The sequence below is a fragment of the Felis catus genome, chromosome A1 (genome assembly GCF_018350175.1).
Source record: "Felis catus isolate Fca126 chromosome A1, F.catus_Fca126_mat1.0, whole genome shotgun sequence".
Taxonomy (NCBI): domain Eukaryota; kingdom Metazoa; phylum Chordata; class Mammalia; order Carnivora; family Felidae; genus Felis; species Felis catus.
In genome coordinates, this window is record NC_058368.1 from 106,783,771 (window position 1) to 106,800,638 (window position 16,868).

General features: G+C 36.7%; 1 protein-coding gene across 5 annotated transcripts in view; it reads left to right on the forward strand.

Annotated features, from left to right (window-relative positions):
* The window catches only part of ADAMTS19 (ADAM metallopeptidase with thrombospondin type 1 motif 19), a 241,930-nt gene that overhangs the window by 127,273 nt on the left and 97,789 nt on the right, over nt 1–16,868 (forward strand). For 4 of the 5 annotated variants that reach the window (XM_023254781.2, XM_023254786.2, XM_045058632.1 and 1 more), the window contains exons 9-10: nt 7,591–7,731; nt 9,186–9,336. In XM_023254781.2, the coding sequence (XP_023110549.1) occupies nt 7,591–7,731; nt 9,186–9,336 (292 nt within the window). The remainder of the gene's footprint in view (nt 1–7,590; nt 7,732–9,185; nt 9,337–16,868) is intronic. The other variant, XM_045058633.1, reaches the window with a different exon arrangement.

A 16,868-nucleotide genomic window follows, 5' to 3' on the forward strand; every position in this document is an offset into this window, starting at 1 on the left:
CTTCTAATTCAATAAGAAGCTAGCATATGCCCCAGGAGGCATCCTGTCAAACATAAATTTGGCTGATCTCTCTCTCTCTCTCTCTCTCTCTCTCTTAATTTGCAAGAGGAGTTCCTTTTGAAAGGGAATAAGATGTTTGTTTTTCATTCTACATTGATGTGCATCAATTGTCTACTATAAGAAAGAGGATCTATGCCAAAGGGACAGTAGGCAAACAATAAAAAGTAAACAAGAAATGAAGATAAAGGCATTACATCATAATCTAAGACTGTTAGACCAGGAAACAGGAAGTAATAACAGATTGCTATAGTAGACAAAAAACAAATATACTCTTACCTCTAGAAATCCATTGTTCCTTAAAATGTTCAAACTTAATTATTCTGTAATTAATACTCTTTGGCCAACTCAAATTGGTAATGGCCACATGTAACCACGTTGTTCTCTTTAACCACATTCTACCCTCTAGGATTCCCTACAGCAAAAGTCACAAGTATCTTCCTGGGGTACATGTGCCTTGGTTAAGGTTAGAAACTACTCAGTGGGCAGGTGATAGGGAAAACTTATTAGAGAAGGGGACTGGGGCTGGAATTCTTGTCGTGCCAGGTACTCACTGAATAAACTTTAGGCAAGTCAATGTGTCTGTACTAATTTTCTTCATCCCTACAATTTGGATAAGTTTGCCTTTCAAGGTTCACTGTTGGATTGTTCATGCTTTAATTGCATGGCACAGTGGTTAACACATAATACAGAGTGAATGAATAATAATAATAATCAGTAGTGGTATATTTATTTTTATGAATGTTTTAATGTACAAAGGAGATTTTCAGCTTCCATGGGTCATACATCCCTCTGTTCATTCAAGGAGTGATTTCATATCCTTTAGAATTCTTACTGGATTGGCAGGAAGTGAACATATTATGGAGACCCTTATAGACCACTGACACAGCTTTTGTATTTGATACTTTATTTAGACAATGATACCAGTTAGAGTAATAAGTAGTTTGTCCAAGTTAATAATCATAATGGGACTTTAGCCAGTATAGATGTGGCAGCATTCCCACACACCCAGATTCTCTCCAAACATAGGTTTGGATGTCAGAGTGAGTAGGTGGAAGAGGGAAAAAATCACCCAGCTAATGAGTGGTCTTACAGGAATTGGCTTTCTGTTTGTATTTCTCTAATGTATCTTGGCAAATGTGTGGTCCAGAGTCAGGCAAGCAGCTTTTCTCGAACAGATCACCTACAGATCTTTCAGGCTTACGGTTTCCCTAAATCAGTGAGAAGTCATATTAGTTTCAACTTGCTGTCACATTTGCAGAATATTTAGTTGCTTCTCTGATACTGTATCAGTGGCTAGGTCTGTAGACATTTATTTAATAAGGTATTGAACTAAATATATCAAGGAATTAAAATATGTTCTTCAAACACTTAAATTCTAGATGGTGCTAAATTCACTAAAAATAGAAGGTAGTTCTGATACGTATACGTGCCGTATATTTGAAAGCCACAGAAGTTAAGAACCATGGGAAATATATGCTAGAATTTATTGAAGAGTCTTTTATGCAGGGAGATGGTCTTAAAATGGGGGTTGCATTTGTAATTATAGACAATCTGGGGAAAGCATTCTGATAGGAGGGAATTATACAAAATGATAGGCTGGAATTAAGTGTTCCAGTGAAAATTAGATTGAAGTAAGTTTACAGATTATTTGAAAAATAAGATAAAAATCTTGGATTTTTGTCATATAGGTCAGTACTTTTTAGAATTTTGAGTAAGAATCATCTAGAAAATGACTTGAAATAAAGTTTCTTAGGCCTTATCTCTAAATAGTCTTGTTCAATCAGTTGAGGCAGGATACAGGATTCTGCATTTTAACTAACCCAACATCAGCATCCCTAGGTTTCTTCTTAAATTTTTTAATGTTTTATTTATTTTTGAGACAGAGACAGACAACATGAGTGGGGGAGGAGCAGAGAGAGAGGGAGACACAGAATCGAAAAGAGGCTCCAGGCTCTGCTGAGCTGTCAGCCCAGAGCCCGACGCAGGGCTTGAACCCACAAACCGTGATGAGATCATGACCTGAGCCGAAGTCGGATGCCCAACCGACTGAGCCACCCAGGTGCCCCGACATCCCTAGGTTTCTGATGCACATAGTTCATTATTCACATTTTCAGTGTCGCTGGTTGCCAAGGAATATTAAAATATTTTGCCGAGGAAACTAGGTTTTTGTATTAATGTATTCATAACAAACTAAATTCATTAAAGCATGGTTTAATAAAGCAAAGAGTTAAGGGGCACAAGGTCAGTCAGGCAGACATGACAAGAGTCCAGAATTCAAGAGGATCAGCACTGGTCTTCACTGGTATAACTAGCTGTGGAAAGGGAGGGAGGGGTAGGAGAGCTTTAAGGAATACAGAGCTAACAGGGTCCAGGCATGCGTTAGCTTCCTAAGGCAAGGATAGTGTGTCCTAACCCCAGGAGAGAATAAACTCCTTGAGGGTAGGAACTGAATCTTGCTCATTTTTATGACCCCAGCTCAGTACAGCATGCAGCAAATACTGCGTTCCCAAGTGTTTGTTCATTTGCTAGATGAAGCTACCTCATATGCACAGCAAGGTCAAAAGTAATCCCTGTTTTTGTACCTCTACTTTTTTTTTTTAAACGTTTATTTACTTTTGAGACAGAGAGAGCATGAATGGGGGGAGGGTCAGAGGGAGAGAAGGAGACACAGAATCTGAAACAGGCCCCAGGCTCTGAGCTGTCAGCACAGAGCCGGACGCGGGGCTCGAACTCACGAACCGCGAGATCATGACCTGAGCCGAAGTCGGACGCTTAACCGACTGAGCCACCCAGGCGCCCCTGTACCTCTACTTTTTAGAACATTTTTCACATTGTTGCTGTCTGCCTTTACACGGTCTTTGGACTTCCAATAGAAGTACATATTTCGCTGTTTTGTGACAACTGACAGTTAAATAATTAAAATTATTCAAAATATAAAAAGTAATAAAAATACTTTGTACTCCCCCCCCCCCACCGTGAGCACACAGCCGCTAAGTTACTCCAAATAAGATGTAGCCACGGAATTGTAGGAAATTGTTATTTTGTGGAAATATACTTCCACTTAGACATTAGGACAGTTTGTTTCTTTTTTCAAATAAAATTTTCTATATAATATAGAACTTCTAGTGGGAAATAATACATCATGGTGAAATATTTAATATATTGAGCACAAAAAATTTAGTCTTCTAAAGAATTACTGTTTACAAATCTGACCCTTTCCAAATTATGCAAAAAATGTGAGTGAATTCATAAATGTTCTCTTCTCTAACTCTTTAAACATCAAAAGGGACCATCTTCAAAATCCAAATGTTTCTCCAGCTTTCCGCAGGATATCACAAAACTTCCTGGCAGTGACTTTTAAACAAGTTGAGAAGTTTTATAAGATAAAAATATTTTTTCAGTTGACTTGACAACCATGTACAATGTTAGTAGAGAGTTTATTTGCCCTAGGCTCTTTGTCAAAATGAATTTAAACTGAGATTATTAAAATGTAGCTCAGTTGCAGAAGTATGAGGAGAGGTGTTGCTAATGTCTTACTTCAAGAATGTTCTCCACACAATGCACACGACTTGGTTTTAGAACTGTATACGTAGAGTTGCATTTCTGCTAACAGGAGACATTTAAAATTATTCATAAAACAAAAAAGATTATATGCATTAATGTAGAGTTTTGATTCAGAAAGAGATGCACTATAGTTGGTTGTTTGGAGATCTTTCTGACCATCAGATTGCCTGGGTCTGAGTCCCATCTCCCCAATTAACCTCAGCACCTTCTGCATCTACAGAATAGTCATAATAATAGACACATAATGGAGATATTGTGAGGATTAAGTGATATCATCATTGGAAATGATTATTACAGTGACTGGTACAGATAAAGGTTCACAATTATTTGTTTTCTTTCAAATCTGTAGAATTGGAACTAAGCAGTATTTCCTGATAGTTCCAGATATGTGGTTAAAAAAAAAAAAAAAAGGCCCTGTCCCAATTTTTTTCTTTAATGATTATCTTTTCTGTTACAAGTTAAACAGCTTTAGGAAAATTTAACTAATGGTAAACAATGGTTGAATCACTAGATCTCTCCATGGCTGTAGCTAATTTCTTACATGAGAATCAAGATCCCAAAAGGATCATCTGGATGAGAGGTTGTAATCTTCCCAATTTGGAAAATCACATTACACCACTTTGGGAAAATGTCCAAATTGCTAACTCTTGGAAGCAAAACCTCTTCTCTCAAATGGACACATTATTTAAGAAGTTTTATTGTTTCTGAAAAAGACCAGTTGCCTTTCAGGAATAATAGCATTTGTGTATGCTTTGAAAGACGGTACCACCACAGATGGAAGAGTTGAGTGTGTTCCATGCGGCAAGTGGCTGTTGATAAAACAGGGTCACCCGGCAACGTGTGCTGTGGCCAGAATCCCTCCCTGGTGGAGGTGAGACAGTGATCCTGGCAAGGGCTGCCTCAGGACTGTACTGTTAGAAAGGCATTAAGGGGTTTTAAGCAATTTGTGAGATTCTGCTTTATTTGCAGTTTCTTATTTTAATTAGTTAACATCCAAGCAAAGTAAATTCTTGCCATTATTCTTTACTTGGTTTTCCTTAAAGTCCACAACTTTCACCAAAGTTCACAAAGACAACAAATTACATATTATGATGTTTTTATCTCTTTGTGCTATTTGACAAGTTAGAAGAATAAGATATCTCAGATGTATTGCCCCAATAAAAAGAATAATTATGGGTTGCTACTATATTCTGGACATTGGGTCAGGCATTTTACATCATCCTCATAAGATTTTCCTAGCAATCAGTTAAGAAAACGGGGCGCCTGGATGGCTCAGTCGGTTAAGCGGCCGACTTCGGATCAGGTCATGATCTCGCAGTCCATGAGTTCGAGCCCAATGTCGGGCTCTGCGCTGACAGTTTGGAGCCTGGAGCCTGTTTTGGATTCTGTGTCTCCCTCTCTCTGACCCTCCCCCGTTCATGCTCTGTGTCTCTCTGTCTCAAAAATAAATAAACGTTAAAAAAAATTTTTTTAAAAAGAAAGCATTTATTTCTAAATATTATTACTTACTTGTATCTAGTCCCATGAATTAGGGGGAGGGAGACACAGAACTCAAATCTCTTTCAACTTCAACATCTTTCACCCTACCTCCCGGCAACTAAACTGGTCCATAATGACTCCACATCATCTCTTACTTTTCCTCCCTATCGTCAAAGTATGAAAAACATTTATCTTCCTATTTTCTGTCCATCATCCTATTAATATGTGTTGATACAGAACCTATTTAAAGACATTAATTAGAATAGGAAAGAAAAATATGGTTCAACATGGAGCTGAATTTTTCTGACACTGAAGTATGGAAAATGATATTCAATAATGTATTTTCGGTTTTATTAGTCTTCTAAGTTAGCAAATGGAGTGAATTCTTAACTCATTATTCTTAACTCATAAATTACTTATTCCATCCATATCATTTTCTCCTTCCAAAAACATGTTAAATATAACAATTTTAATTCAAAGTTTTAATTTATCTCAGTGAAAAAGTAGTTGGCCTTGATATTTTTTATTTTGATTTGAGAAAACATAGGTAGTCTAGTTGTGATTTCCCTTAGCAGCCTCTATAACAATTCTTTTTATGGCATTTTAAATATAGTGTAGATATTCTTGTTATTCGCTATTTTTATTATGAAAGACTATTTTATCATCTAGATTTTAAAGGGAACACTTGACTATCCTGCCATCATTTCATACTCAGCCTGGAGAAAAACACATTTCTCCTCTTCCAATTTTTTCAGTATTAACCTTCACTATGAGAATTCGGTAGAGATTATATGAAGGTTTTCCTGAAACAGAAGCGATTCTCCGTGGTGACTTGATTCAGTGTTTATGTATGGTTTATAGAATATGATTCCAGTATGCCAGCAGTTCAGAGAGATGAGCCAGTTCCTACCCTCAAGAAGTTGCAGCATTAGCCAGAAGTAAAAATGCATAATGCGTTGTTGCCAGTGCGATAACAATGTGGTTCACAGAATCCTGCGGTAGGACAGAGAGTACACATAGGTGAGATGAAGTTAGTGAAAGAAAACCTCATGAAGGTCATCGACAGTAATCTCGAAGATTAAGTAGAATTTATCCAGGCGAAGACATTGAAGGATAGGCACTTTGGGCAGGGCAGGAGAGGGAATGGAATTCACAGATGCCAAATAGGTAATGGTCAGTCACATGATTCCTGAGCCAGCCTGCTCAGTTCAGACAGCCCCCCTTTCCACCTTCTCACTGTATAACCTTGGGAAAGTTCATTCTCATCAGCAGACTTGGATTATACTAGTACCTACATCATCGAATCATTTAATTCAGGCTCATAACCCCTTTGTATGGTGCATGACACACAAAAAATTCTAAATAACAATTAACTGTGAAAGAATAAGAAACCACATACTGTTGGGGAAACTAGAAATCATTCGCTGAAAAGAAAATGCCATAAAGGACTTGGAAAAAAATAAAGAGACTTTGTACGATGTTGAAGAGCTGAAAGTGCCATATAGGTAACAGGGAGGCAGATTGTGTTTTAAATAGACTTCCCTGGGGCACAGCAGGAGGAGAAACAGGGAGAATGTTGGTAAAGATTAGAGGCACAGAACGCAATAATGACATAATAATTATTGAAACTAAATACTTAATAATCCTTTGTAATAGTAACAAAGGAACTGAAAGGAAGTGACAGTTGAGACAAATATTTAGGAAGTAGTACTGGCAGAACTTGCCCTCTGACACTTAATAAAACCAAATAGCCTGGGTGGTGATCTGAGAGAGGATAAAAGACCTGAAGATTCTTGATTTGGCAGACTGGGTGGCTAGTGAATGCATAAAAGAGACAGTACAGGAATAAATCAAGGCTTGAAAGAGAAAATAATGAGGGCAGTTTCTAGACATATTGAATTTAATATTCTTCTAGTACACCCATTTGGAGGTAAGTCAGCTTTTTAAAGAGTTTCAGCTTGAAGCAATAGATTCAAGATTCACTAGAAGACGTAAAGATGGCCAGAAATGTGAAGGTTTCCCAGGGATAGTTTGTGTTTAATGATGAATGGAAGAAGAAAGTCTAATGAAGCAGATGGGGAAAATAATAGTTTTAATGTGGTTTCAGATTTGTTAAAAGCGATGAGTAAAGGATCTCCAGGCAAGAACAAGAATTTAATGTGGTTGAATAGAAACTTTCTATTTCTATATGTTTCATACATACAACTCTGAAAATTTTATCTATAGACCATTTTGAAAATAGATGACTAAACATGTTATTTGCTAGATTCACTGGGAAATATGTTTCCCTCAGTAAAAATATTTATCTTTAATCTAGATAACAAAATTTCAAAAAAAAATCAATCTGATATCTAATTTTATTTTGATTTTTAAAACTAATTTATCTCCCATTAGTTTCAGTATTTATCTGTTATTTAATTGCCTTTATAAATCGTTAAGATATACTTACCTAATGTAATTTTTTATTTTAATTATATTCTGAATCAGCATGGGCATTAATCATGACAATGACCACCCATCATGTGCTGATGGTCTTCATATCATGTCTGGTGAATGGATTAAAGGACAAAATCTTGGTGATGTTTCATGGTCCCGATGTAGCAAGGAAGATTTGGAAAGATTTCTAAGGTACTGAGGTCATTTACTATTGTTGCATTGTCAATGTTTACATGTGCCTGCTTCCTCTACCAACCAGGGAAGGTGGCACAGTAGAGTGGAAAGGACACCCGATTAGGGATCAAGGCACTCAGTTCTAATGCTGGCCCTTCCACTGACTCGGAGAGTGTGAATTGGAACATATTATTTAACCCATCTGCTTCTTAGTGTCCACATTTTCTAATAAAAGAACGAACAAGATGATTTGTAAGGTTGGAAAATTATCTATCACAGTGTTTCCTTACCTCTTTGAAATTTCCCAGTGGAAAATATTCTCATTGTTCATCACTCAGCACATCTGTTATCACAAAGAACCTCTTTAACAAAAGCTCCACTCTTCCATTATGATACTTCTAAGCTGTGGATTTTTTTCATTAATACATCATTTTCACCATTATAATAGTTCTCATTCTCTTCTTTCCCACCTTCAACAGAGGGAACAGTTTATGTCTGGTTGGAAAAAGAAGTGAAAAATATTAGTATTGTTCAAATTTTCATTTTAAATCCCTTGTTCTTTGCTTATCTCTTTGGTAAATAAATGAACAAGCAGAAACAGTATGAGATACACAAAGCAGTTATTGAGTGAGAGATGCTTAAAGTATCCAAAAGTCTCACTAAGAAATGTAGGAACATTGAGCGAGTTAAATTCACGATACAGATAAATTTTATTCATTTTTCCATACCGTTTAAATTGGCAAGCCTATTTTTTCTGTTAAATGAATATTAAAATCCGCTAAAATATACTGTTTATTACATTACCATAACTCTGGTGTGAAATGTATGCAGTACGTTCAGTCGTGATAGTGTAGAGACCGGTACATAGAACATGTAATATTGGAATATACCACCTCTCTGCAACAGTCACCCTTCGATGTTCCCAAGGAACATGTATGGTTTTGTATGGCTGCCTTCACAAGAATCAGAACCATGATAAAATTAAATGTCATCTCATAAATGGAAGTTGTATTACAATGTCAAGTACAAAAATATGTACAAATACTCACTTGACAATGCCTTCCGTATATTCTTTAAGTCCTCGAACATAATTCATTTCTTACCTTCACGCGTTACTTTCGGTCAGGTTACTCTCTGAGTCTGAGCTTCTTAATCTTATAAATATACAAAGTCATAACCACCTCACAGTGTTATGTAGATTAGCTGAGTCAATCCATATGAAAGACCTTAATAAACCAAAAAATCATCATGTTCAATATTATTATTATTATTATTATTAGGATTATCTTACCTAGTTGTACATAAACGATTCTCACATATGGAGTGATTTCTATGAGTATTCAGTAGAAGAACTTATAAATAAAAGTAAGAACATATTTTTAACATTCTAAAAATGTTTCCTGTTGCTGTGCTAATTATAACAAGGTTTTTACATTAAATTCAAAATTTTACACGTATCTGCGTATTGCCAGGTCAAAGGCCAGTAGCTGCTTGCTACAGACAAATCCCCAGAGTGTCAATTCCGTGATGGTTCCTTCCAAGTTGCCAGGGATGACCTACACTGCTGATGAGCAATGTCAGATTCTCTTTGGGCCATTGGCTTCCTTTTGTCAAGAGATGCAGGTAAGGGTTGTGTCCAGGTGCGAATTTTCAAGTGTATGTTCACATTCATAATTGAGAAGTATTGATCGGAGGTGGGGAAGATGACTTTATTTTAGCACATGCAGCTCTTTTGAGAGCACCCTAATCTTGGAAAGAAGGATTTTCTAAGAGAAGATTACTTTATTTTTTTCCCCCTGGCACTTTGGAAGTGGTAGAAATAAGATGTGGGCATTTAATCTAAGTCAGGAAGGAATGACCCAAGAATTTCAACTTCAAAAATGGTCCCTGAGTCAGGGAAGTATTTATATTGGGCCATTTCATTGCTTCTCTTTTAAATCTTTTACTTTCATACGTGGTAGGTAACTGGGAGAAAATGTAAGAAAAAGGATATATGAACATGTAATTGTGGAGGAAGAGTTGTATCTTTTAACCCTAAAAATAAAATCTTAAAAATATGTTCTAGAACAAACACTAGAGAGTACATTTTTAAATAGTTAAACTAGAGGGAAGGGGTAAATATATGATGGGAAACTTAAGTCTTGTCTATGTATTAGTATTCACATGGCCACTAATTACTCAGATAGGCCAGTTGTACCAGTGTAGAAAATAGGAAGTCTGAAAGATTGAGCAAAATGACATTAATTGATGTAAGAATTTTAGCTCTTTTTACTTTCCCTTCTTTCTTTTCTCCTTTTTTTCTGCTGCCCCTCCCTTAGCTGCTCATCCCTTCCCACCTCTTCCCAACACACACACACACACACACACACACACACACACACACACACACACACACTTTGTATTGCAGGAATAAACCAATAGTCGTGCTTAGAGTGAATTGGTAGCTGTATTTCATTCTACCTAAGTTTCAGTGATTGCCTCAAAGAATTTTTCGCCTGTGGAAGATAATGCTGTTTGGATTACTGGCAGCATAATTAAAATCCATTATAAGTCAACAAGTATATGGCATTATGACATATTTTATGCTCTCTCTTCTTTGTAGTTCTTATTAAAGGACTTGTTCACTTATTATTTTCTTCTCATCCATTCCCCACACTAGTGTGTGAACTCCATGAGAACAGAGAATGTTTCTACGGCGTCTAGTCCAGTGGCTGGCACGTGGTAGGCACTCAGTGAATACTTGACTTAAGATTAAAAGAAGTGGGTGTATGAAGGAGTTGGAGCCGCATTAAGTGTGACTTGTCAATGGGCGGCTGGGTGGCTCAGTTGATTAAACATCTGACGTCGGCTCCGGTCATGATCTCACAGTCCGTGAGTTCGAGCCCCATATCATGCTCTGTGCTGATAGCTCAGAGCCTGGAGCCAGCTTCAGATTCTGTGTCTCCCTCTCTCTCTGCCTCTCCCCTTGTCACGTCCAGTGTATTTCTCTCTCTCAAAAATAAATAAACGTTAAAAAAATGTGACTTGTCAAAAGATATATCGACCATAATATCCATCTGGCAGTGATGGAGCTCAAAAGGGAATGGCTGGTGTAGGTGTGTAATTGTGACTTGTTCCCAAGGGTTTACATGTAGCACAGCTATGACTCCTTAGAACTTAGCGTCAGGTGTGATCACTGCAACAGTAGGAGCTTGGCTTTGTACAGTCTGTCCTTGATACCTCCCTGATGTCATCTACCAACCTTGTTCACTCTACGCTCATTCAGGACCTTTAGACAATCAAAAAAGTGGGTTACAGTCTTCCTTAAATCTTCATGGCAAAATGAATGTTTTCAGGCAGGTACATTTTCATCTGCTGAAATTGGCATTGTTTTGGAAAACAAACTGGGCTGTTCATGGTTACCATTGTAGAAATACTTGGGAGGAAGTTTCAATTCATGTGGTAGAGAGAATTGATAGAGATGATAAATGGAAGACTTTCATGTTTTACAAAGTACCCCAAGTGTTAGACACTGCAAATGATCAACCACAAGCATGATTTTGGTAAATTTTACATTATTTTCACAAACATTATCTTTAAAAGCTTTTAGAATTTATTTTATATTGTAGTTGGTTAAATTTTCCTAATACCATTGTACAATATTTCCAACTATAAAATATCTGCCACATAGTACATAAATCATTTATATTTATGATCTAATTTGATTCCCATAAAAAGTATAGTTATTATTCAATTCTATTTTACAGATCAACAATTTAAGGCCCGTAGAAGTTAAGTATTAACAATTAAGTTCTTATACCTATCAAGAAAGAGTGTTAGGTGCAAATCCAAGCAATGGAGTACATTTAAACTGCTATGTTTTATTGCCTCTTGGGGAACTCAAACTTCTTTATGGGTTAAAATCATAGATCATATCCTGTGTTTGGACTCAATTCATTTCTTCTGCTACTGTGCCTGTATCATCAGGATTAAGAAATATCTTGATTGCTTTTTTTTTATTTTTCTAAGCTTTTTGCTCTATTTATATGTTATTTCTCACTATCCTACCTGCATGGATTTTTTTCCATCTCTGAAAATATAAGTGTTTGTTATAGGATTTTAAATCTATGTTTCTCAATTTCCTAGGATGTTGCTTTGTTTTAAGCTGGGCATTTTTCAAGTTAAATTGAGTTTTAGATTTAGGTATTCAGAAATGTTTTCCTTTTTATATATTCAAGCTTTATATGTGTGACGCTTTTATTTATAAAATCAGTTTTTTCCTTGCTTCCACCTCTGTGTAATATGTATTAAAATTATTTTTAAAATAACACCAAAAAGAATTGGATTGCTGTGGTAGCCAAGGAAAAGCAATACCTCTGAGTCAGGGTTTGATTGGAGAACACTGACTGGAGGGGCGTGGACCCAGTGTTTGACAATGGTTCCACCTCTTATTCGTCACATAGACTTAGTCAAAACTTTTTTCTCTTTAAGATACACTGTATAGAACAAGAAGTTGGACTATGTTATCTTTCCAAGTCTTGGGGCTGAGAGAATGGACTTCTGGGACTCTAAAATAGTTTTATGATACAACCATTGAAAATCATCATTTCAATTGCAAATTAGTGCAAAGTGTAGTAACCAGATAAATAGTGCCATTGAAGAGTTTATTTACAAATTCAGTTACTAATTTGATAAATATTGAATTCCAACTCTTTTTCAAGCACATATCTGTACACTAATAATAGAGCAGGGAATGAGGAAGACCTCACCTCTCATGGAGCTTACATTTTTGGTGCAAAAAACAGGCAAAAAGTTTAAAATTATTTCTTATTTTGGAGAGAGAGAGAGAGAGAGAGAGAGTGCGTGCACTAGCAGGGGAGAGGGGCAGAGGGAGAGAGAGAGAGAGAGAGAGAGAGAGAGAGAGAGAGAGAGAGAGAGAATACCAAACAGCTCCACACTTAGCACAGAGCCTGATGTGGGACTTGATCCCATGATCCGGGCATCATGACCTGAGCCAAAATCAAGAGTCAGACACTAAACCGACTGAGCCACCCAGGTGTCCCTAGGTAAAAACACGTATAAATACATTTTAGCAAATACATTTATAACATGTCAGTTGGTAATAAGTGTTTTGTAGAAATGTAAACCCAGGTAAGAAGGATAAAGAGTAAAAACTAGGAATGAGAGAGTGGGGATGATCTTCTTTTATATAGGGTAATCTGGGAAGGCCTCCTGGAGGTGACATTTATTTAGAGATCTGAAGACGGAGAGCCAGCTGTGCATTTATATCAGGAAGATTATGGAAAGAGACAAAAAGAAAGCAGAATGCTTGCCCTGGAATGGGGTTTTAGTCTTTTTTTAAGTTTAAGATGCTCATAGACATCCAAATAGATTTGGAAGTAGGTCCAGGATAGATATTTCTGTGGAAACCTCAACAAGCAGGTGATAATGAAGATGTGATACTAAATGATCACAACAGGAAAGGAGTTAGATAGAAATGAAAAAGTCCTGAGACTGAGAATTCGGTGATTACCGTATTTGGAGATGAGGCACATAAGAAAAAAGCAACAATTAAAACTCTGAAGAAGTCTGTTGGTAGGAATGGAACCAAGAGAAAGTAAGATCACGGAGGCTCAGTGAAGACATTTTTCAAAGTGGAAATGATTAGCTATTCCAAAAGCAGAAGAGGGGAGTAAAAGGAAGTCTGAAAATATGCAGTTGATTTGTTTTTCCCACAGGATTTGGTTCTGTTAGTTGGAGCTCTTTGGAAACACCTGAACATATAATAAGTGTCAGGAGGAAGAACTTAAAAATATAAGGGAAATAGTTTTAAGTGTAGAATGCTGGATAATTTTCCTGGTTAAGCCACACACATACACCTTCAAGTGGATACTCATGGAGTCACCATATCAGCCAGTCATCCAGCCTTTGTATAAAACAAGGCTCTTTAGGGGTGCCTAGGTGGCTCAGTTGGTTAAGTGACTGGCTCTTGATTCTGGCTCAGATCCTGATCTCAGGATTTGTGAGATTGAGCCCCACGGTGGCTCTGCGCTGACAGCACAGAGCCTGCTCGAGATTCTTTCTCTCCCTCTCTGTCTGTCTCTCCCTCTGCCCGGGCTCCACTCATGCACTCCCTCCCTCCCTCTCTCTCCCTCTCTCTCTCAAAATAAATAAAGTTAAAAAAAAGTCTCTTCAGAAGACAGGCTTCATAACACCAAAGGAGGTCTCTATCAGTCCTTTTATCACTGTATCTCTAGCACCTAAAAGAGTGCTCAATAAATATTTGTTAAATGAATAAGCGAATCAGCTAAATGATGGAATAAAGATTCTAAATTTTCATTCATACAGTCAAGTCTTATATAATATGCCAAGATAGCATGAAGATAATCTAAATGTTATTCAGTGTTAACTCAGTGATTACACAAAAACCAGCCTATAAAGATAGTTTGTGTTTCACATCTTATATGTGAGTGAATCAGGCATCCTATGACCATCCCACTTCCAGTCAGTTGTATATAAGTATCACGCTGTCAGAGTGTGGACTCATACCAGCTTTTCAACCTGTGTGTCTGTGGTAGAATCTTAGAGACCACAGTAGTTGGTGCATAGTATTTGAGTTAGCCGGGAAGTATGTGAGTTATACACAAGCACGAGAGACTCCCAACACTACGTTTATGCTGCTCTAATTAGTAATGCAGATTTACCCTTAGGATATAGTAACTTACATGTGCAGAATGTTTAAGGGCATTAGGCATCTGCTGAGGCATAAAGGCAATGTTTAACTTGACCTCCAGCGATACTAGCTCACTCTTCGGACTTAATACGCTGACTTCTTGTTGGTACCTTTGGGCCACCTGGCATCTTGTGGCTGAGCCAGATCCATAAGAAGCAAGTCAGCCTAGTAGCTTCCTAAAGTCACGAACCCTGGCTCAGACTTCAGAAGCATGGCTGTTACCCAGGAAACAGTAAGAAGTGGCTGCATGAGAATTGCATTTTTTTAAGTGTATTTATTTTGAGAGAGGGAGTGAGTGTGGGAGCGAGTTGGGGAGGGTCAGGGAGGTGGGGAGGGAGAGAGAATCCCAGACAGGCTCCATACTGTCAGTTCAGAGCCTCAGGTGGGGCTCAAACTCACAGACGGTGAGATCATGACCTGAGCCAAAGTCGGATGATTAACCAACTGAGCCACTCAGGCCCCCTGAGTTGTATGTTTTGAGTAAGAGGAAGTGTGTTGAAAATTGAAGACCTCCAAGAAACATAAGGTTCTGACTTTGGTTTTGGAGGAGGCACATTGTGAACTGAATGATATACTATATGCATAGTATATCATATAGAAAACTTTCTACTCTGATAAAATCATGTGGTGACAAAAAAAGGAACAAGGAAAGTTCCAGTTTCATATGTCTCTTACATTGAGTTGATACGTCAAAGGCAATGGACTTTCTAAAACCTATCATGTGATCTAGTGAAGAGGTTGACGTTGAAAAGCGGTAACTTACAAAGAATTCTAGAAGACTGAGTGTCTGATTTGGCACTCTGAAATTCCAGAACCAGCAGGAATTTGGACTGAAAAAGACATGGCATGAAATTGCCCTTGATGGCTAGTAATCATTGTGGCAACTAAGGTAGCATTATTGATAAATGATATTGTCAACATTGATGAAGTTGTAAATTTTAAATCCTTCCTTCCTATGAGATCAATAAAATTATAATTTTAAAATTACCCAGAATTGATTCTAAATGTTTCCATTCTAAGCTAAGCTTCATCTTCCCCTTCGGCTTCAGCCCTTACACAGGCTGTGAGCACATGAGTTTCATGGCAGCTGATTAGACTGCATAATCCAGCTGTTTAATTTCTTTTCATAGAACTCATTTTTTCCTCTTTTTAATTGACACGGGCTTTTATTTTTTAAGCCCCTATCTTTGTAAATTGCCTATCTACATTTTCACCCATTTTCTAGTGTTCTGTTTTTCTTGCCGAATTGCAGGATTTCTTTCTATAATCTAGGTGAGAATTACTGCTTACTTATTAATAGTGTGTTATTTGTGTGTTACGTTTTTACACACTGCCCTTTGTCTTTTAATTTTGAGGTGGACGAATCCATCAAATTTTCTCATTAATCTTGTGTTTTTATTTTTTATTAGTTTCTTTGTTTTTCCGTCTTATACACTTTTTTCCCTACTTTAATTTAAAGAATTAACTAATTTAAAGAATTAATTTGAAATTTTAATTTAAAGAACTAAATCCTTATATGGTACATTCATTTCCTTTTAGCTTAAACATTTCTTTAGCACCAGAAACACTTTGGGTTTGTTTTTCCTATTCATGCAGAGAATTTTTAAAAGATAACATTTATTATTTATACCTATTTTTATCACACTGCAAGAAGGTGAAATAGTGTAGATGATGCCAGTTCTTTAAAATGTACTGAAGTTTCCTGTTTAATGAAATACAGGATACATTTTAGTAATTGTTCCATGTGTACTTGAATATGTGTTCTTTAAAGTTTATTATTTGTCAGTAGGTCTAAGATGAAACGTATTAATAGTATTCAGAATATCTACTTGTTTGCTTATTTTGGTTTGATAGCTCTGTTAGTCGCTGATGGTCATGCACTTAAATACCCAACTCTAACTGTTGATTTATTTATTTCTACCTTTAATTCTGTCACTTGTTTTATTACAACTGACATACATATATATATATATATATATATATATATATATATATATATATATAGTAAAACCTAGGACTGTGAGTAACTTGTTCTTTGAGTGTTCTGCAAGATGAGCAAACATTTCTAATGAATTTTAACTTGATAAATGAGGAAGTCTTGCAATACAAGTATGACGTGATGTAGAAAGTCACATGATCATAACTGAGCCAATGGTTCTTGAAATTCACTTTGATATACACGTGCTTTGGATTACAAGCATGTTGCCAGAACAAATTATGCTCACAAACCAATGTTGAGTTATATTACTGGGTATATACACACAGTTTTTCATCTGTTTGATCTGATTTATCTTATCCATTTTTTTATGACTTGTACTTTAAAATCTATTTTGTCTGACATAAAAACTTCTCTCCTGGCTAATATTTTCCAAACCTCTATCTTCAACCTTTCCAGATATAACTATAACTCTGGATATGGATATAGAGAGATATGTTCACTAGA